The sequence below is a fragment of the Silene latifolia genome, chromosome 3 (genome assembly GCF_048544455.1).
Source record: "Silene latifolia isolate original U9 population chromosome 3, ASM4854445v1, whole genome shotgun sequence".
Lineage (NCBI taxonomy): Eukaryota > Viridiplantae > Streptophyta > Magnoliopsida > Caryophyllales > Caryophyllaceae > Silene > Silene latifolia.
The window spans coordinates 150,899,919-150,920,499 of NC_133528.1; the positions used below are offsets into that span (position 1 = coordinate 150,899,919).

A 20,581-nucleotide genomic window follows, 5' to 3' on the forward strand; every position below is an offset into this window, starting at 1 on the left:
CGCCAGGTCAATGTCACTCTCCCCTTGGCAAGGCCCTAGGTCAAACCCGTTCACTTTGTTAGAAAAAATTTACACGAGCCCGCCCTAACCATAACCTAACTGGGTCATGCTCAGTCCCAATTTTACTAGCCCTACACCGACACGACTCGACATATTACCTTCTATTATTGTCACTTTAGTTTAATTTTAGACTTAAGTTTAGAAAGTTTCGATCCATAAACGGGTCATAATTCATATGCACTACGGAAGTACAGTTACAGTGTACCATAATTTGAGTGCACCATTTACAGCCACACTTATATTCCCTATTCTCTACTTCATCTCAGTGAAGTAATCAATTCCACGATCTCACAAATTAATTAAACCCTTATTATTCAAACTCCGATTTTCTAAGAAATGACAACAATAAAACTGAACAATGGTCACGAAATGCCAATAATTGGGCTTGGAGTATGGCGTATGGACAAGAAAGACATCAAAGATCTCATATTTTCTTCAATTAAACTTGGATATCGTCATTTTGACTGTGCTGGTATACTTTCTTTTCTTTTTTTCTTGCTTAATTTGGTTGTTTATTGATTTATATTTTACTTTGTTCATCATATCGAAAAACCCGCAATTTATGAGAGCACTTGAGACACTGGGGTAATGTTGTTGTTGTTGTGATTGTATTGAAATACCCATCAAATGCCCACTTGATAATATTTAGTATTACTCCCTCCGTCCTGATTATTTGTTTCTTTTTTTTTTATTTGCGGTGAGTAGTAGTTTAATCGAAGATAAACAAATGATTGAGACGGAAAAGATTGGATTTTTGAGACATAAGTGAAAGATAAGAAATGGTCGTATGTGTTTATGTTAAGTAGATGCCTCCGTCCCAATCATTTGTTTACCTTTGATGAAAGTACCCCTCACGAAGAATAAAAAAACGTAAATAAATGATTGAGACGGAAAAGATTGGATTTTTGAGACATAAGTGAAAGATAAGAAATGATCAAATGTGATTATGTGAAGTAGATGGATGCTATTTCTTCGTCCCAATCATTCGTTTGTTTTACTTTGATGAAAGTACCTCACGAAGAATAAAAAACGTAAACAAATGATTGAGACGGAAAAGATTGGATTTTTGAGACATAAGTGAAAGATAAGAAATGGTCAAATGTGATTATGTGAAGTAGATGGATCTACATTTCTCCTCGTCAATCATTTGTTTACCTTTGATTAAAGTACTCCTCACGAAGAATAAAAAAACGTAAACAAATGATTGAGACAGAAAAGATTGGATTTTTGAGACATAAGTGAAAGATAAGAAATGGTCAAATGTGATTATGTGAAGTAGATGGACTGCTACTCCCTCCGTCCCAATCATTTGTTTAGGTTTGATGAAAGTACTACTCACGAAGAATAAAAAACGTAAACAAATGATTGAGACGGAAAAGATTGGATTTTTGAGACATAAGTGAAAGATAAGAAATGGTCAAATGTGATTATGTGAAGTAGATGGACTGCTACTCCCTCCGTCCCAATCATTTGTTTACCTTTGATGAAAGTACCCCTCACGAAGAATAAAAAAACGTAAACAAATGATTGAGACGAAAAAGATTGGATTTTTGAGACATAAGTGAAAGATAAGAGATGGTCGAATGTGATTATGTGAAGTAGATGGACTGCTACTCCCTCCGTCTCAATCATTTGTTTACCTTTGATGAAAGTACTCCTCACTCAGAATAAAAAAGGGTAAACAAATGATTGATACGGCGGGAGGGAGTATATGTTATTGTTATGGAGTAGTTTGGGAGCTTCCTGTGAATTACTAGGGTACATTTCCATGAAAAATGAATGGCGGTTAAAGAAATCTTGTTTGTGATTTATGGCTTTATGCTTAATATCTTTGTTTTCTCTATGATTCCGATAAGAATGAGTAAACTACTCTTATGCTAGCTTCTGTTCAGTCCACCTTACGTTAGTTGAAACTTTAATTGAAGCTTTGATAGTATGGTTGTGAGTTTGTGACTTGTGACGTTGGGTTGATCGCGGTGACTACTGTTTGCAGCCGACTACCAAAATGAAGCTGAGGTCGGGGAGGCACTTGAGGAAGCATTTCAGTCTGGACTTGTTAAAAGGGATGACCTTTTTATAACTACCAAGGCAAGTACATTCATGCTCTAGGATGACAATGCTTCTATTTTGAAGTGAGGCTTGTATGAAACCGTCTGAGTCTTGCAGATATGATAAATACCCAAGTCTTTTCTGTGTTCCTCATTTAATCATAGAGTTTATGTCTTACTGCGTTAGTCTCACAAACTAGACCTTCTCATATACTCTGTCGGTCCATCTCATTTATATTGTTCTCATTTGACTAGAAGTCATATTTTAGTAATGAAATACCATTATTCACCCCTTGACTGAAACCTTTACTTGTACATATATAACACTAACCTTGCCGCTATGATTACTTTACTGGGATAGTATAAGCTCATTTTCCAACTAGATAAGAAATGCGACATTTGTTTGGGATAGACCAAAGAGGAAATAAGTAAAATGTAAATGGGGTGGACGGAGACACGGAGTTGAGTATTTCTGCTATTTTTGGTAATATTACGGATAATGGGCTGGCATGTCTGGTATATTAATAGATGATACATGACTTTCTTACAGCTGTGGAACTCAGACCATGGACATGTTCTTGAAGCCTGCAAAGACAGTTTAAAGAAACTTCGCCTTGACTATCTGGATTTGTACCTGGTTCACTTCCCCGTGGCTACAAAACATACAGGTAATTGTTTGAAGTCTTGATTCTTTGGGTTCACCGTGTTGATGCTGGCTACTAGGGTCCATGCATCAACATTGTCGGAAAGGCTCGGACTAGTATGTAAAGGCAGTACTTGAATATGGATAAGTATAAGATGAAAGGATGCATTACTCTAACATTGGTGACTATGTGAAGTGAAAGTTTCAAACTTTGAACAATATAGACAGCATACGATTGTGAAGAAGATTTCGACACTGTGCTGCGTCTGTCACTTCAGGTGAGTTAAAGCAATAGACCTTTAAGTTTTTTCCTCTGTTTTCTAACAGGAGTTGGAACCACTGGAAGTGCCTTGGATGCCGATGGTGTGCTGGAGATCGACACAACCATATCCTTGGAAACCACTTGGCATGCCATGGAAGAGCTTGTTTCAATGGGCTTAGTTCGAAGTATCGGTATCAGGTAGAACCTAACAGCCACATCTAATCTTCTTTCAAACGTACACAACTATGCAGATGAGCTTTAGATGTTTGAATGTGCTCAAGGGTCCATAACTATTTACTCCCTCCGTCTCGATCATTTGTTGTCCTTTTCCATTTTGAGGTGTCTCAGTCATTTGTTGTCCTTTCTATATTAGGAATGCATTTGATGAACAATTTGGTCATTCACACTCAATTTGATCCACATGCCATTTAGTAATTGGCTCTCTCCTCTTTTCTTGGTCTTTGTGCCAAAACCAAAGGACAACAAATGACCGGGACGGAGGGAGTAGTATTTACGTAAGTATCGATATTGATTCGGCTTTCAAGCTTGCTTGATCTACCTACTTGTTTAAAAGACGCATTAGTTTTGTTCATATGAACCCTTGAGCACTTAGATTAACTGTTAAGGATTATACTAGCTTAATCAAAGGTCTCAAGTTCAATTTCATATGAACGCATTATTATTAAAACTCAGAAGGGGGAGTTGTACTCCCCTTGCAATCCTATCCAACTCAATTTGGACTAAATCGGATGGTGTATATAAAAAATAACCTTTTGCTAATATGATGCTTATATATCCTCTTTTTTGTGTTTGGTAGTTGATACATATTGGGGATTTGTGTGTGAAATGGCTTGTATCAATTATCATCCAATGCCCTTTTATGGTCAGACCATGTCTTTTACTTCTCACGTTATTTGTGAAAACTACTTGCAGCAACTACGACATCTTTTTGACCAGAGATTGTTTAGCGTATTCGAAGATAAAGCCTGCTGTTAACCAGATTGAAACACATCCCTACTTCCAGCGTGAATCTTTGGTGAAATTCTGTCAGAAGCATTCGATTGTTGTCACTGCTCACACTCCTTTAGGAGGGGCAGCTGCTAACCATGAATGGTTTGGGACCGTTTCTTGCTTGGATGATCCTGTTCTTAAGGTACTCATGCCAGCAATTCGAAAACCATTGTCTTTTTTAGTTGAAAGAAAGTTCATGAATGTATGTATGTCATCTTATTACATAATTTATCTGTGCATGCCTGAATATGTTGATTTCTTTCTAACTCGTTCGGTTCCATGCTTTAAGTACTAGAACTAGAAAACATGTCAGTCGAGCCATGTACGCTTGTACTGGCACATATTCGGGTTTTTTATGCACTTTGGGTCGAGTCGGTAAATTAGAGTACAACTTGAATGTTTGAGCCTGAGTGGGGCTATTTCTGGTTATGTTAGACAGTTGGTTTAGGGTCAGGTCAATATCGAGTCTAATAAAGGTCTTACGGGCCGCATCAGTTCAATTATAGTTTCCGATCATTTTTGGCTTAGTTTGCTCAGGTCTCATATCGGGTCTTTCTTGTCAAATGATTTTTGCCTCGGCTACTTCTGAGTTCTGACCCTATTTCTTTCTTTCTGATGTCGTCAATCAGGGCCTTGCAGAGAAGTACAAGAGAACCGTGGCCCAAGTTGTTCTTCGGTGGGGCATCCAGCGCAACACTATTGTCATACCAAAGACATCCAAGATAGAAAGATTGAAGGAGAACGTCCAAGTTTTCGACTTTGAGCTGGAAAAGGAAGACATCGAACTGATTAAGAGCATTGATCGCAAGTACAGGACCAATCAACCAGCCGTGTTTTGGGGAGTAGATTTATATGCTTGAATCTCAACTCCTACCGACTTGATATTGAACTGCCAGAAAAAAAACTTGAACTGTGAATTAGATCTGCGAATGTTTAAGGCCGACTTCCAACTAAATTCCTAGCATATTTATGGAGCTTTAAGAACCCTGGAACATTGAGAAGTAATTTATGGAGCTTCTAGCTTGTTTTTGCTTATGTTTTGTGCTTGTTCATGTGACCTGGATTGCATACCTTTCCTGCATTCTCTTTGAACGATTTGTACCGTGGATTTTCATCTAAGGCCCTGTTTCGCAGAGCTTGGTAGAACATTTCAGGTACCTTATTTGGTCAAAATAGCTTATTTGACCAAAATTTTAGTAGCTTATTAGCTCTTAAATTTCAGCTACCTTTTCAGGTTTCAGGTAGCTTTTCAGGTTTCAGCTACCTTTTCAGTTAGTTTTACCAAACAGAACCTAAGGCTACGCAACATAGGACATGATCAATAACCGATTCTGAATAACCTAACAAAAAAAAAAGTTGGTTTCACCCAGTTGATGCACTCTAAAATTGTAACTATGCAATATAGACATTGAAAGTGGTTTCATTACACCATTGATCTAAACAAAGAGTCATAAATGATATGATTCCAAGAACACTTGCGAAGAGGATTACACGCGCAAACTAATCGCTATGAGACTCGACTATCAATACATAAATGGAATCACAGCATATCTGTTGCAGGGATAATTGTCAAATTTCCGATGATACCATCTGTGCGTCTCTGTTGCTGCAAACATAAGATTCGTAACCTGCCAAAAATCATCACAAAACTTCTCAGCAAGAGATAACGTCCAGAAATACGCTTCTAGGTATTTATAAATTATAACCGCTTTACTTATCAAAGATAAAGAGACGTACCACGAATGCAAACAATAACCATACAGTCGGGTCCAAGCCTCCACTAGCAATAAAAAGACCAGCATATATGACCTTCACGATTAATGTATCAACAGTGAACTATTTATCATTATGCCTGATTAATTTGAATGTCAACTCTTATCAACTTGAAATTTAAATTCCCAGAAAAACTTGAAATTGTGAGTTTGAGATCGACCAATGTTTATGGACGGCTTCGATTTAAATTCTTAGCATATTTACGGAGCTCCGCTACTAAACATTGGTAGGTTACTAATTCATGGAGTTTTGAACATATTTTGTGCTTGTTCGATTCAGGTTCATTAAATTAAGTTCATTAAACTACCCTTGCTCATATATTTTCATGTAACAAGTAGTGAAAAAGTGGGCACCCGGCACCGGCCCAAAACCAGACCACACCGGACCGGAATTGACAAAAAAATATAGACCGGGACTGGATTACAAAAATTCCAGACCGGTTGGACCGGAATTTGACATAATATGATCACTTTTTCAAATTCTGGTCCAAACTGGATCGGACCGGTTGGACAGGAAGATAATATATTTTCAAGGAAAAAAAACATTAAATCAGTTCTTTCCGATCTAAACCGGTTCGGACCGGAAACCGGAATCTTAGAAAATGGTGGACCAGAGACTGGACCAGATTTTTTAATTCTGGTTCCCGTCCGGTAGATTTCGGTGTGGAGTGATCCATTTTTTCGATCCGAACCAGATTTTGCCCACCCTTAGTCTTATCTATGCGAGCGTTTCTTCGGAGTTTGGTTATCCATTAAATAACACAGGAATTCCAATTCATGTGAATTGCAAAATGGGTAACTTATTTGGTTACCCCAATTCACATGAAATAGAATTACCTTAGAACTATAATTCCTCTATAATGGAGGAAGTTGCTTACTTAGATCCTCCTAGATAAATGAAAATGTCTACATAAATTGCATTTCCTTTATACAACCGAACAACATTTCTTAATTCACATAAACTAGTTTTAAACCCGTGCAAAATTGCACGGGTATGTATTTGGGTCGGAATGAATGTTTTTTGATGAATATATTTTTTTTTTTTGCATTCCCATTTGTAATTATGTACTTTTATTATTAATTATGTAATTCATTCCGATTATATGTAATTAATTTATTCATTCCGATTTTATATAATTATTTCATAAAATTATCTCTAAGCCAGATATTGTAGCTTTTTTGTATTGACTGGACATTTTTAAGAAATAAATTCTTTTGCACACCAGTGGGACCCACCAAAAACTGAATTTCCAAAAAAAAAAAATGTTGTATATATGACGTGACTCTCTCTCCATTCAGTAAATGCTCCTAAATTAATAAAGATAGGATTCTAAAATCATGCAATTTATCGCTTCCTAGACAATGCAACTTCCTATCAGCAATCAAACGACCCTTATGGAGTTATGGTGTTTGCAATCACCCACCAATGACCGACAATACATGGACACATACTTCCAAATCACAAAATCTCATTGAAGACGGCACGTATCCGTTATTTTGGAGTGACGGATACCATTTCCTCTCACAAATGACCCAAATAGAGGAGAGAGGGAAGCACATGGGGGTGCCTCCACCTTGTCCCCCATATCTGTTTTGTGAGTGACATTATCCGTCACTTGCTCCAACCCGTCTTCGGCAACACTAACTGCTTCCAAATTAGTCATATTTGCATTCCAAAAACAAGCAACATAATTTATGGCTTTTTTTATAGAAATAAAATCTTGGGTGGGTACAAAAATAAATAATTTCATCATTTTCAACCACTTTTTTTTGTATCCTCTCTAATGAAGTGCTCCATGATTGCCACTTATAAAATAAACAAATAGGTGACCAGTTACAAGTTGATGGAAAATTGGCACGGAAAAAAATAAATTAAATACGTATTGTATATAATAAAATAAGATATTAATAAAAATATAATATATAATAAAATATGTACGGTTGTTATGAAAATATGTACAAAATGAAATAAATATTTTGAGTCACGATTAATAATAAAACGGGTACGAAAATATACATAAAAGAATGCGATAAATTGGTCTCTCAATAACTTGGTGAAAAATCATCTTTCCAAAAATTTTGTGTATAAATTAAACCCTTGTGTAACTTCATACTATGTACTAAAAATTTCATATTTCATAATCATATTTTGAAGTATGACAACAATAAAACTAAACAATGGGTATGCAATGCCAGTAATGGGACTTGGGAGTCGTTTGGTTACATACGGGAACTTACAATGCCTAGGAAGTGTCATATCACATGAATTTAGAATTCATGTGAATTAGAAAATGTTGTTTGGTTACATGTAGGCATTGTAATTCATGTAGGCATTCCCACTTACCTAGGGGGATCTAGGTAAGCAACTTCCTCCATTATGGAGGAATTGGAATTCATGGGAAGTTCCAATTCATGTGAATTGGGGTAACCAAACAACCTACCCATTTTGCAATTCACATGAATTAAAGTTCCTGTGTAATTTAGTGGGCAACCAAACAACCCCTTGGAGTATGGCGTATGAACAAGAAAGATATCAAAAATAATATTATTTCTGCTATTAAACTTGGATATCGTCACTTTGATTGTGCCGGTATAATTTTTTTTCCCGCTTTTAATTTGTTTATTTATCGATTATTCGATTTATATTTCATTTTTATCGTCATGTTAAGTAGTTAGCTACTCTGTATATATTGTATGATTTAAGTGATGTTGAGGGATGTTTATATATTGTACGATTTAAGTGATGTTGAGCAATAGCGAATACAGAAAAATTTCTTTTCAGGGTCCGGATTAAAATTTAAAATCTATATACACATAAAAAAAGTTATAAATTTATTTTTTTAGCCTGTAAATTAGACAAAATATGTAAAAAAAAAATCTGTTTCCGGTGTCTGCGCCCCCCAAAATGACCTTAGTAGATCCGCCGCTAATGTTGAGTGATGTTTATAGTTTACATACACACTCGAGTTTTTGAGAAATAGACATTAGACGTACAACTGATGTTGAGTGTTGTTCAATAATCGATATCAAACTTCATACATATATAATAAAACAATAATTAAAGAAAATCTTAATTAAATATAATGTTACCTATATGATAGGATCTTATTATCTTAAGATAATTATTTTAAATCTGAAAGTAAGTAAATAAAGAAAATAATATTAACTAAGGTTTGAAAAAACTATAGAAGCATAAGGCGAACACTTTCACATACATCAGCAGGATTGAGAAGACTATCTAAGGCAAGCATTAGAACGAGCACTAGAATAAAGAGTCGCCCTGAGGTTATCACTTGGTTGTATAAAACGAGGGGTACCACGTAGATACGAGTGTGCCGTGTAATCAAACCCGACCCTTTAAAATTTGTATGGTTTTGCATAAATTTATTGGTAATATTGAATATTGAATATTGAATATTGAATATTGTTTGCAGCTAATTACCAAAGTGAAGCTGAGGTTGGGGAAGCATTTGAGGAAGCATTTGAGTGTGGACTTGTTCAAAGAGAGGACCTTTTCATAACAACTAAAGTAAGTATATTCATTCACCTTAAGTAGGTGTTCCTGAATACGATCTTAAGTTAAAATCTCTCACAATAGTGGAGTTACGGTAGGGTTAGTAGGGGTGCTCGCCCCAGCTCGAGGATGTAATTATGTATGACTTTTGTTACAGTTGTGGAACTCAGACCATGGAAATGTTCTTGAAGCCTGCAAAGATAGTTTAAAGAAACTTCGGCTCGACTATCTGGATTTGTACCTGGTTCACTTTCCGGTGGCTACAAAACATACAGGTCCATGCTTCAGCACTGTCGACTTTAAGGGTGTGTTTGGATTGAGGTATTTGGAGGGAAAAGAAAGGAAGGGAGAGTGGGGGATTTAAAATCCCTTATTTGGATAGCAAATGAGGGTGGAGGGAAATGGAGGGGGAGAGATTTGGAGGGATCCAATTTCCCTCCTCCAAGCATAATCAAAATCTCTCCACAATAGGCAAGATTTGGAGGGAAATTGTATCCAAACAACCACACTTCATTCCCCCTCCCCTTCCCTTCTCTTCCTTCCCCTTCCCTCCTTCCCCCTCCCCTCCCTTTCTCTCCACTTTAGGGTCTGTTTGGATAGGAGGATTTGGAGAGAAAGAGAGGGGAGGGAAAGGAAGGGATGATAAATCCTTTGTTTGGTTAGCAAAATGGAGGTGAAGGGATTTTGAGGGGAGGGAAAATGAATCCCTCCACTTCCCCCCTCCAAGCCAAATTATTTCCTCTCCAACAAAGACAAGATTTGGAAGGAAAATGACCTCCTCCATTCTCCCTCCCCTTCCCTTCCATCCCTTTCTCTTCCCTCCTTCTCCCTCCCCTCCCTTTCCCTCCACTTTTACTATCCAAACACACCCTAAGGGACGTGCACCCCGAATAGAGCAGAGGTTTGTTTTAACTTTTACGTTGGTTTTCTAACAGGAGTTGGAACCACTGCAAGTACCTTGGATGAGGATGGTGTGCTGGAGATAGACACAACCATATCCTTGGAAACCGTCTGGCACGCCATGGAAGAGCTTGTTTCCTTGGGCTTAGTACGGAGCATTGGTATCGGGTAACAGATCCTTGACAGCTTCATCTAATCTCCATTCAAAATGTACATACATACAATGTCTTTAACTTGTCAAGTTGTTTCTGATAAATACATGCAGCAACTACGACATCTTTTTGACGAGAGATTGTTTAGCGTACGCCAAGATAAAGCCTGCAGTGAGCCAGATCGAGACACATCCCTATTTCCAGCGCGAATCTTTGGTGAAATTCTGTCAGAAGCATTCTATCGTTGTCACTGCTCACACCCCTTTAGGAGGCGCTGCTGCTAACAGCGAAAGGTTTGGGACGGTTTCTTGCTTGGATGATCCTGTTCTTAAGGTACTGTACTAGTATCAGCAATTTCAAAACCATTTTTCGAGTCCAATACTGTTTTTTCGAGTCTGCTTCTGAGTTCTGACCCATTTCTTTCTCTGTGATGCCGTAAATCAGGGCCTTGCAAAGAAGTACAAGAGAACTGTGGCCCAGATTGTTCTTCGGTGGGGTGTCCAGCGCAACACTGTTGTCATACCAAAGACATCCAAGATAGAAAGACTGAAGGAGAACATCAAAGTTTTCGACTTTGAACTGAAAAAGGAAGACATGGAACAGATTCAGAGCATCGATCGCAAGTACAGGACCAATCAACAATCAGCCAAGTTCTGGGGAATAGATTTTTATGCTTGAATGTCATTTCTACCAACCCGAAACTTCTGCATTGTGTATATTTTCTGTATTCTCTTCTATTAACATGATCTTGCATCGAAGGCTAGGTGTTGTTAGACACGCTGAAATTATCCCGTTCTGAATAGCAGCAATACCTGAATTTAACCGGAAAATAATAGCCCAAAGCCCCAAAGTAGAGCTAAAAAAAATTGACTAATCTATAACCGCCAGACTAAACAAAGACTCTTCCGTAACTGAAACAAGAACTTAATAGCAAACAGTAAATGACCTGAACATTACCCAGAAGAGCTCGATAGCTGACCCGAACATGAGCCAGATGACATAAGGCTGGTTTCAGTCAGATGATTTTATGCACCCTAAAAAAAGAATACATTTATTTTAATTATGCAATATAGACAAAGAGGTTACTAATGAGATGATCCGAGAACACTTGCAAAGAGGATTACATGAGCGATTGAGCGAAGTTATTTATATGTGACTTAACTATCAATACATAAATGGAATTACAGCGTAACGGTTGCAGGGGTAATTGTCAAATTTCCGGTGATACCATCTGTGTGTTTCCATTGCTGCAAACGTAAGATTTGTAACCTGCCACAAATCATCAATAAGATTTCTCAGCAAGGGATAAGGACCATAAATATGCTCCAAAGTATTCATTGTCGCATCATTTATCAAAAATAAAGAGACGTACCACAAATGCAAACAATAACCATACAGTCAGGTCTAGGCCTCCGCTTGCAACAAGAAGACCAGCATATATAACCTTTATGATTAAATGTATCAACAGTTAGTTACTTATCATTAAGGCTTACATAAAATGTATGAAAATTCAGGTACAGTTCAAAATTTTGATAAGCTGAATTACTGTTGGCGAGCTATCAAACCTAAGTTAGGCTGAGTCGAGCTCGAACTAAAACTCTTACGAGTTTGCTCATCTCATTCAAGTCTCGAGCTGAGCTGAATTTTGACTGAGCTAAACTTGATTTCCTTGATTGATGGGTGGGTTCGGGGTAGCAAGGAGAGATTTACCATTTCGGCAAAATAATGTGGTGAAGATACCATTTCAAACCAGTCCCCATGAGGAATTTGGTAATCATCAGCTTGTTCCTTCACTTCCCGTAGATTTCCCTACTTAGATTAGATATACTCCACATTAGTGATCGCGCTTAAACTTCTCAATTCACAAAAACTTATATATGTGCAAAATAAACTCACCAGAATAATATGACAGCGGCGTTGATGAAGCCAACCCCAGAAGAAGATTACCACTCCAACCCACTGACACCAACCAAGCTTCACAAGAGGACCGAGATACTCCATCAATTGAAAGTCAGAATGCGGCATGTGGCTCTTTCCTTTCACAATGAACTCAGCAAGTAAATTTTCCGCATATGTGAATACCTCTGGCGCAACGTCACAGCAAAGAGACAATGGTGCCGCTGTATAAAAGCTAGCTCAGAAAGATCAAATGTGTAAGGGCAAGTCAACACTGAATAAAGCGGAAAGAATCCCGCGTTAAGCTGTACACAGAATAGATTTTCATATTTCAATGGGGTTGGCAAAATGTTAAAAAGGATGCAAGCACATAAACGTCGCAAATTATACGGTATGAGCATTGACATTCAGAAATTCTAAATTAAACATTTATGAACTTACAAGAGACCCGTCAAATATCCAAAGACATGCATGCGAGCTGTACTGCTGTAGGTAAACACATATAGAGACTCGTACAGGCGCCAGATAACTTGAATCTCCATCAACAGAAGAAGCAATACTGATCGCCAAACATTGTAGTTGTGCTCTGGTGAGGTGGCAAGTGGGTTTTCAATAGAGAAAATATTTGAACCTCCGATCAAAAAGCCGGTAATGCCTGAATAAGATGTTGACTCAAAAACCAAAGATCCCAGCTTATGGGCATATGCCCAAGTTGTGAGAAGCAACAACGACGTCCACAACACAGCCCACACGTAGAAATGAGAGAAACATTTCTGAGGGACAGTGAGCTTCTGCAATACATAATAGCATATCAGCTTAAAGCAGATACTTAAACTACATACTTCGTATCAAATACAGCAAGATACAATCCAGATTCATTTTAGTATCTCGCTTTATGCTCATTGATTGAAAACTAGACTCCAATGATCTAAGTTGTATCCTTTACTTCAATGATCATAACCAACCAAATGCCTCAAGAGCCATGTAAATAACGAGGTAAGGGAAGTTTGGTGTATGCAGGCTTAAATGTGGTTCCTAAATGACCCGAAAAGAGAATTGCATCGAGAATTGCATCAAATGACAGTTACTCCACGATATTTGATTACTCTAATAAACTAAATAAGCAAACAAACATGTCTTAATTCAAATTTCCACCTATACAGTACCTAGGGAATAGGGATGTACTGTACACTGTGCTGCACCACTAAAGCTATCAAAGAAACAATCTTTATATACCTTCAAACAAAACTAACAGCATTAAACTAAATACAACTACAACAATACCCCAGTGCCCCAATGGATTGGCTCCTGCAAATTACGGGGTAAGGGGGAGTCGGATGTACGCAGCCAAAGAGGATGTTTTTGAATGACCCATGATGAAAATTATGTCGAGAACTGCATTAAACTAGATACCAACCAAACATTTATGATCATATCCTGAATTATATTACCATCTGCCACATTTCTATGATTAAAGAGTAAAGACATATACTTTTAAAGCACTTGCATAGTTGCATATATCATCAACTAATAAAAGCACTAGCGGCAAGGGATTACTCACTGTTGTCGACAAGGTACCGGGAAGTTTGGTGTATGCAGGCTTAAATGCGATTCCTATGACCCGAAAAGAGAATTGCATCGAGAATTGCATCAAATGACAGTTACTTCACGATATTTGATTACTCTAATAAACTGAATAAGCAAACAAACATGTACTAATTCAAATTTCCACCCATACAGTACCTAGGGATGCACTGTACACTGTGCTGCACCACTAAAGCTATCAAAGAAACAATCTTTATATACCTTCAAACAAAACTAACAGCATTAAACTAAATACAACTACAACAATACCCCAGTGCCCCAATGGCCAATGGATTGGCTCCTGCAAATTACGGGGTAAGGGGGAGTCGGATGTACGCAGCCAAAGAGGATGTTTCTGAATGACCCATGATGAAAATTATGTCGAGAACTGCATTAAACTGGATACCAACCAAAAATTTATGATCATATCCTGAATTATATTACCATCTGCCACAATTCTATGATTAAAGAGTAAAGACATATACTTTTAAAGCACTTGCATATATCATCAACTAATAAAAGCACCAGCGGCAAGGGATTACTCACTGTTGTCGACAATGGACACCTCGATTTTACAACAAACAAAAAAAAAAAACTATAGAAAGTCAAACATGCCAATGTTAACAGAAATCATATAAGAAAAGAGAGAGAGAGAGAGAGAGAATAATTACACTAAAACGAGAAGAAGATTGGGTGATTTTGCCACGACCAGCAGAAACAAGGAGTATATGATGTATAAAATTAAACCCAGTAAATGGTAAACAAGCAATTAAAATGGGTAAAATCCCAGCTAACCATGCCAATCTAAGTAAACCCACAATTCCTATCTCCATTGTTATCATCATATGAAGTGTAAACCTTCATAAATTGAAAAAGATTTGAACTTTATAGTATAATTATATTTGAAGTAATAAGTTTATTAAACCCTTTTGAGGAAAAGAGTATTGGGGTTAAGAATTGGATGCAAAACTTGGGTGAAGAGCAAAAAAAAAGGATGTTGAAATTTGTTGGTTTATGGGTTTTGATGAAGTTTGCAATGTTGTTAAAGTGTTCCTTTTTGGTTAAAAGGAGATTATGTGTGATGAAATCCTACACTTTTGGGATTGTTGATTCCATACTTTTAGAGTTGGTTCAATTTTTGTGTCATTGTTGATTCCATACTTGATTAATGATGAGAGCTAGAATGTCAAATTGGAGCACTCGTATAGAGGAGTCAATCGGACAAGCGACTGGCTAACAAATTAAGGAGTAAATTCGCACTGATCCTACTTTGTTCGACTCGCCTCCTCTAGATCTTCGTCTTATTCTTTGTGAGAATATTTTTGGGTAGTCCGTAGCCATTCTCCGTGTAGTAGCTATTTTTAGTTTTCCAGACTCACCCCTCATATGTACCAAAAAAAAAAATAATAATAGACCAGTCTTGATTAAATGTTTACAATTTTTTTTAACACGAAGATTAAGACTTCGTTTAACGAGGTAATAACTTATTTCACCAAAATTTCAGCTAGTTGTCTTAATCAATAGATCGATTCCTTAATGATACTCCGTACTTCTTTAATGACTATCAGATAAGAGGATTTGTATCCAGATATTGATTATTCACTCCTATCGATTCCTTGATGATACTTCTTTAATGACTATCAAATAAGAGGATTTATATCCAGATAATGATTATTCATTCCTTAAGGCTATGTTTGGTAAAACGAACTGAAAAGGTAGCTGAAAGCTGAAAAGTTACCTGGAAATTGAAAAGCTAACCGAAACCTGCAAAGGTAACTGATAAGTAACTGAAAATTAGGAGCTGATAAGGTGACTGACTATATAAAAAATTGTTTGGCAAACTAACTAAAAATGTAGCTTATTTTGGTAAATAACGTAAAAGGATATCATAATTATTTAATCGGTAATGATAAATACAGCCCGTAGGACTGTATTTAAGAACTAAATTACTTCCCAAAATGGAATTAAATTAGGAATTTAAGACACAATTACGCTTAAATTGATGTCATTAATGCTTGATTTAAGGTTTTCATTTCTTTTTTGGCACTTTAAATACAGCCCTTAGGGCTGTATTTATCATTTTTCTTATTTAATATATTATAAATTGAAAGGGTAAAAAAGTAATATTATCAAGAATCAAATACCTGAAATGTGAAATGCTACTCTAGGTAGCATTTTATTTCAGGTAGTTTATTTGGATAAGCTACTTGCCAAACACTTTCGGAAAAATAAGCTACCTGAAATTTTTATCAAAAAAGCTATTTCAGTCAAAACAGGTACCTGAAATGTCTTGTCAAACGGAGCCTAAGGCTCTGTTTGGCAAAACTAGCTGAAAAGGTAGCTGAAACCTGAAAAGGTACCTGAAACCTGGAAAGGTATTTGAAAACGAAAAAGGTAGTCAAGAGGTATTTGAAAATTAAGAGTGATAAGGTAATCGATTTTTATTAAAACTGTTTGGAAACAACTTTGAAAAAGGTAGCGATATTTGACAAAATGACGTAAAAGGACATGGTTTATTATTGTTATCGTTTATGTTTTTACTATTATTTTTGTGTTATTGGCGTTGGCGTTATTAGTAATAAAGTCATAATGTAATTTTTTCAATATATATGTACAAGTCTCCAACATGTTTAAAAAAAAAATGAGAACAATAATTAATATATCAACCATTAGGTAAAACGAAAAAAAATAAAATAAAACAATATATCATCGAAAAATGTATTTTATGAATAAAAAATTAATTCTCTATTAAACTCGTACATAAGAAAAAAGAAATTAATTAAGTTGCATCCCAAATTAAAGTAGCAATATTATCGCGGATGCTTTTCATTTCCATCGACGACTCGTACTTGTGAGAGTGCAGTGAAACGGCAATGGTCATTTTTTTTGGAGAACTATTGAATTGAATGAGGTTTTTTTTAATTGGTAACATTAAAGAAAAATAAGGGTAAAATAGGTAGTTAAAAAGAAATCAGGTACCTGATTTCTCAAAAGCTACATGAGGTAGCTTTTTATTTGTGTACCTTTTCGGTCAAAAAGGTAGTTGCCAAACACTTTAAAAAAATCAGTGCACGAAAGTTTTTGCAAAAAAGCTACCCTTGAGACAAATCGTCACAGGCGCATCGCCAAACAGAGCCTAAGTCCTCAGTAGCTAACATTTGCAGTTTTGCACCATGCATGAATATACTCCATGTTAATATCATTTTTACAGGTTATACTTCCCCATTCAATTCCACTATACCACTTTGCTTTTTCACGTTTGTCAACGCGTGTTTTATGCGTTAAATATCGTTAGCTATATATTTGCAAAAATTATCAAAGTTGGATATTTTTAATGTATTAGTAAATATGAACAAAACAAGATCTCACATGAATATATTTTCACTTATGTATGGAGAGAAAATTGAAATTAAATGCTCATTTGTGAATAGTGTACAAAATAAAAAGTTGTAGAGTGAAGTTGAATGAAGTATGTACATCTGTTAAAATTGACCCGCCTAAATAACTTTCATACCCAATTCGAGACTCGAGCATGACCTGTAACCTAAATTGACGCGAACCAATATAACATGACCCGAAATGTTTATTGTTGTAAATTGGATATTATCCACAAAGAACTTCATACTAACATAGTAATGCATTCTTCTTTATGGCTTAATTTCAGTTCAGTTCAGTTTCATTCAGTTCAATTCAGCTCATCCCTTCGCAAATTATCTCTTACTTCAACTCAATTCAATTCAATTGAGTTGAGTTCTTATGAGCCAAAATAAACAGAATCTAACAACCAAAAAATAACCAAACCAAACCAAACCAAATTTCTTCAAACCCGAAACAACCAGTCTCGATCCGAACCTAACCCAATTTACCCATAAGTAACTCAAATTTACTCTCTTTCTCAGTTTCTTACTCTCCCTGGACATTTGCAATTGCATTGATCATCCCTTGCAAGAGTATAAAACAATTTTGGTGAGTTTCTTCTCTCTCTACTATTGTTTCCTTCAACAATTTTTTACCTTTTTAAGTAAGCATATATTTTCACTTTATTTAACCACATTCACTATATACCATTTCTTTATTTCGTTCTTATTGAATAACATAATTAAAGTTTATGTCTTTTTTATCTTTCCATTTTTTGCATGTTTATTTTCTTGATTTCTTTCAACTATTATTCAAAAATCCCAAGTTGTTATCTTGTAGATTTGGTAATATTATGAACTTAATTTGGGGTTTAATTATTTTTTTTTACTTTGAATTATGGGATTAATTAGTGTGTTAAGATCATAATTGTGAAATGGGTGTGAATGTGTGATTATGCAACAAGGGTTAGTGTCATAAACATTGAAATTGGAAGAAAGATGGAGTCATAGGGTTCTTTTCTTTGTTTTTTATATGCATTAATGCTGAAAGTAGCTTAATTTATGACCTATATAGTTTTGGTGCAGGATTACAGGATGTGACCGTCTTACAATATAATTTGTGAAAGTGTATATGGACTTATTTGTTTAATGACATTATCCCTGATTCCATGTGCTTGTTTCTGACTTACACCGCGATCAAAACTAAATTATTATCATTGTTGTCGCTAAACCCGTGTGTTATTGTGGTAATCTGACATATATACAGTTTCGCACTTATTACTGTTGCAATTGACCCAATAATGCAAATGACGAGAATGTCATCGAATGCCAATGTTGATGTTCATCCTTCATATAGCTAGGCTTGTCAAAATGAAACATCGAGTTATTTACGTGACATGGTTGATGTATGTGCAAAACATTAAGCATTAGTTCTGAAATATTAAGTTTTTATCGGCTTATGGTGTAATTACGCCGAACAAATTGGGAAAATGTTGTGCGTATTTGGATTTGACTTGTTTTGAAATTAAGACGGATATGCGCGTCGTAGAAAAGAATTTGTGAATTTAATGCATGAAACAACTTGCACTAGTACCGAAACTTGCCGAATAGATGTTCGAAGTTACAAACCACCAAACATTGGCTTTTTCAATCGTTTCGGACGTTGACTTGTTTGACCTTGGAGTTTTTCACAATTTTACATTTGTACCCTCCTTCTTGGATACGGGGATGGTTTTATATTTTCGCCCGTTGGGGCAAGGATGGGTACGAATTTTTCTTGGTGGGTACGGGTACAGGAAAGCCTATATCTAGAAGTGGCAATCGGGTGAGTAATGTCGGGTTTGGGTCGGATCACGTCGGATCAGGTCATATCGGGTCAGCATACCCTTTTGGGTCGAGCCGGGTCGTTATCGGGTCAGGTCATTCGGGTCAAATGATGAATCGGGTCGGGTCATTATCGAGTCCGGTAACTTAATCACATTATTATAATTTTTTAACTATTAAATTTAGTTTTTAACCTATTATTTGGTTTAATTACTTCATTACTAAGCCAAACATATCAATCTAAACACAAAATCACTTTCATTTTGATCAAAATTAAGCTTAATAATTGTTGGGTTATCAATTTAATCGGGTCAGTATCGGGTCGGGTCAATATCAAGTCGGGTCTGGGTCGGGTCACGGTAATCAGGTCGTGTCGGGTCACGGGTCGTCGTCAGGTTGGGTCGGTTTCGGGTCACAATATTTTCGGGTCGGGTTTATTCGGATCGGATCACTCGAGTCGGGTCAGACTTACCAACTCTATCTATATCCACAACCACCTCGCCCTAATGAGAATATGGCATCCCTAATTACAAACCACCAAACATTGGCTTTTCAATCATTTCGGACGTTGACTTGTTTGACCTTGGAGTATTTCACAATTCACAATTTTACATTTGTACCCTTCTTTGATCTTTCCCCCAAGACTGCGCGCCCCTTCTTAGTTGGAGAGGTCAACCATGCAACAACGTTGTACGTACCAATAATGTACCATCTCCAATGTTGTAAAATTGCATATAAAACCTTTGAGAATTATGGCATGAAATGTAGAAAAAGGAAAAATAAAAACAGTCGAAAACTCGAAAATTGTAGTAAAAAGTTTACATGCATGGAGAATAAGGGTGATCAAGATGGTAATAAGATTTTCAAGGTCAAGTTTATTGACACTCGAAATATTGTTGTCGATGCCAAAGAATTCAAATCCGTAGTCCAATCCTTGACGGGAAAAAATTCTTCGATTTCATGGATTTCATGGATTGAATCGAACTTTGCACAGAGTTCAGGCAACACTTTACGTAAGGGATTGAAGAGGAAGCTTGTAACTACTCTTAGTAAAGACGGTGTAACACTCGATCATGAAGTCGAAAATAAGTCGAATGATGTAAACAAACAGAAATATATGTTGTTAGGAAATAATGTTCTTGAAAGTAGTCATGCTTTAAGCTTAAAAGATGATTCATCAATGGTCAAGCTCAGTGGTGGAGCCAGGAGCGTCCCTGCTAGCCCTTCCCTGACTCCGCCATTACTCGAGCTTGACCAATTGCTAGAAAATCTTCCAGATATAGAAGAGTTGGAAAACTGGTCGTGGGATTCACATAAATAGCGAGCGTAGTTAAAGTACTACTACTCCCTCCATTTTTCGTACACCTTTTGAAAGTTGTCTTCATATATTTTAAGACGTGTATATAATCAGTTGGAATAGAGAAAGTATTTACTTAGCTAAAAAAATTTGAACTTTATAGGTGGAGTATGATTTTATTTGAAGTAATAAATTGATTAAACCCTTTAGATGAAAAGAGAATTGGGTTAGGAATTGGATGCAAAACACGGGTAATGAGCAA

At 36.4% G+C, this 20,581-nt stretch overlaps 3 protein-coding genes across 4 annotated transcripts; 2 read left to right on the top strand and 1 right to left on the bottom strand.

Moving 5' to 3' along the window:
* Positions 1-222: 222 nt before the first annotated feature.
* LOC141648491 (NADP-dependent D-sorbitol-6-phosphate dehydrogenase-like) lies at positions 223-5,059 on the top strand. Its single transcript, XM_074457189.1, has 6 exons — positions 223-532; positions 2,054-2,148; positions 2,659-2,776; positions 3,079-3,211; positions 3,947-4,166; positions 4,654-5,059. The coding sequence occupies exons 1-6, from the start codon at positions 397-399 to the stop codon at positions 4,882-4,884; spliced, it is 933 nt and encodes a 310-aa protein (XP_074313290.1). The 5' UTR covers positions 223-396; the 3' UTR covers positions 4,885-5,059.
* Positions 5,060-10,433: 5,374 nt separating this feature from the next.
* LOC141649976 (NADP-dependent D-sorbitol-6-phosphate dehydrogenase-like) lies at positions 10,434-11,040 on the top strand. Its single transcript, XM_074458639.1, has 3 exons — positions 10,434-10,511; positions 10,594-10,695; positions 10,807-11,040. Exons 1-3 carry the CDS (start codon positions 10,434-10,436, stop codon positions 11,038-11,040), a joined length of 414 nt encoding a protein of 137 aa, XP_074314740.1.
* A 275-nt stretch (positions 11,041-11,315) lies between these two features.
* LOC141648490 (polyprenal reductase 2-like) lies at positions 11,316-15,025 on the bottom strand. Of its 2 annotated transcripts, none has more exons than XM_074457188.1 (7): positions 14,514-15,025; positions 12,700-13,049; positions 12,259-12,493; positions 12,073-12,171; positions 11,735-11,806; positions 11,548-11,631; positions 11,316-11,396 (listed from the first exon to the last, which is right to left on the bottom strand). In XM_074457188.1, exons 1-7 carry the CDS (start codon positions 14,685-14,687, stop codon positions 11,388-11,390), a joined length of 1,023 nt encoding a protein of 340 aa, XP_074313289.1. In that variant the 5' UTR covers positions 14,688-15,025; the 3' UTR covers positions 11,316-11,387. The 2 variants fall into 2 exon arrangements, with proteins under 2 accessions (XP_074313289.1, XP_074313288.1); XM_074457187.1 differs by having other exon boundaries at positions 11,525-11,631.
* Between the last annotated feature and the right edge of the window lie 5,556 nt (positions 15,026-20,581).

What these genes read in the sequence shown, in the direction of transcription:
- LOC141648491 (XM_074457189.1), top strand. Translation starts at nt 397, where the DNA reads ATGACAACAATAAAACTGAACAATGGTCACGAAATGCCAATAATTGGG. An exon ending in ACCTTTTTATAACTACCAAG is followed by an intron (nt 2,149 to 2,658) that starts GCAAGTACATTC and finishes ACTTTCTTACAG; the next exon opens with CTGTGGAACTCAGACCATGG. An exon ending in CGTGGCTACAAAACATACAG is followed by an intron (nt 2,777 to 3,078) that starts GTAATTGTTTGA and finishes GTTTTCTAACAG; the next exon opens with GAGTTGGAACCACTGGAAGT.
- LOC141649976 (XM_074458639.1), top strand. Translation starts at nt 10,434, where the DNA reads ATGTCTTTAACTTGTCAAGTTGTTTCTGATAAATACATGCAGCAACTA. An exon ending in TTGACGAGAGATTGTTTAGC is followed by an intron (nt 10,512 to 10,593) that starts GTACGCCAAGAT and finishes AAATTCTGTCAG; the next exon opens with AAGCATTCTATCGTTGTCAC. An exon ending in TGGATGATCCTGTTCTTAAG is followed by an intron (nt 10,696 to 10,806) that starts GTACTGTACTAG and finishes GCCGTAAATCAG; the next exon opens with GGCCTTGCAAAGAAGTACAA.
- LOC141648490 (XM_074457187.1), bottom strand. Translation starts at nt 14,687, where the DNA reads ATGATGATAACAATGGAGATAGGAATTGTGGGTTTACTTAGATTGGCA. An exon ending in AATCTTCTTCTCGTTTTAGT is followed by an intron (nt 13,050 to 14,513) that starts GTAATTATTCTC and finishes TATGTATTGCAG; the next exon opens with AAGCTCACTGTCCCTCAGAA. An exon ending in GCCGCTGTCATATTATTCTG is followed by an intron (nt 12,172 to 12,258) that starts GTGAGTTTATTT and finishes TAATCTAAGTAG; the next exon opens with GGAAATCTACGGGAAGTGAA.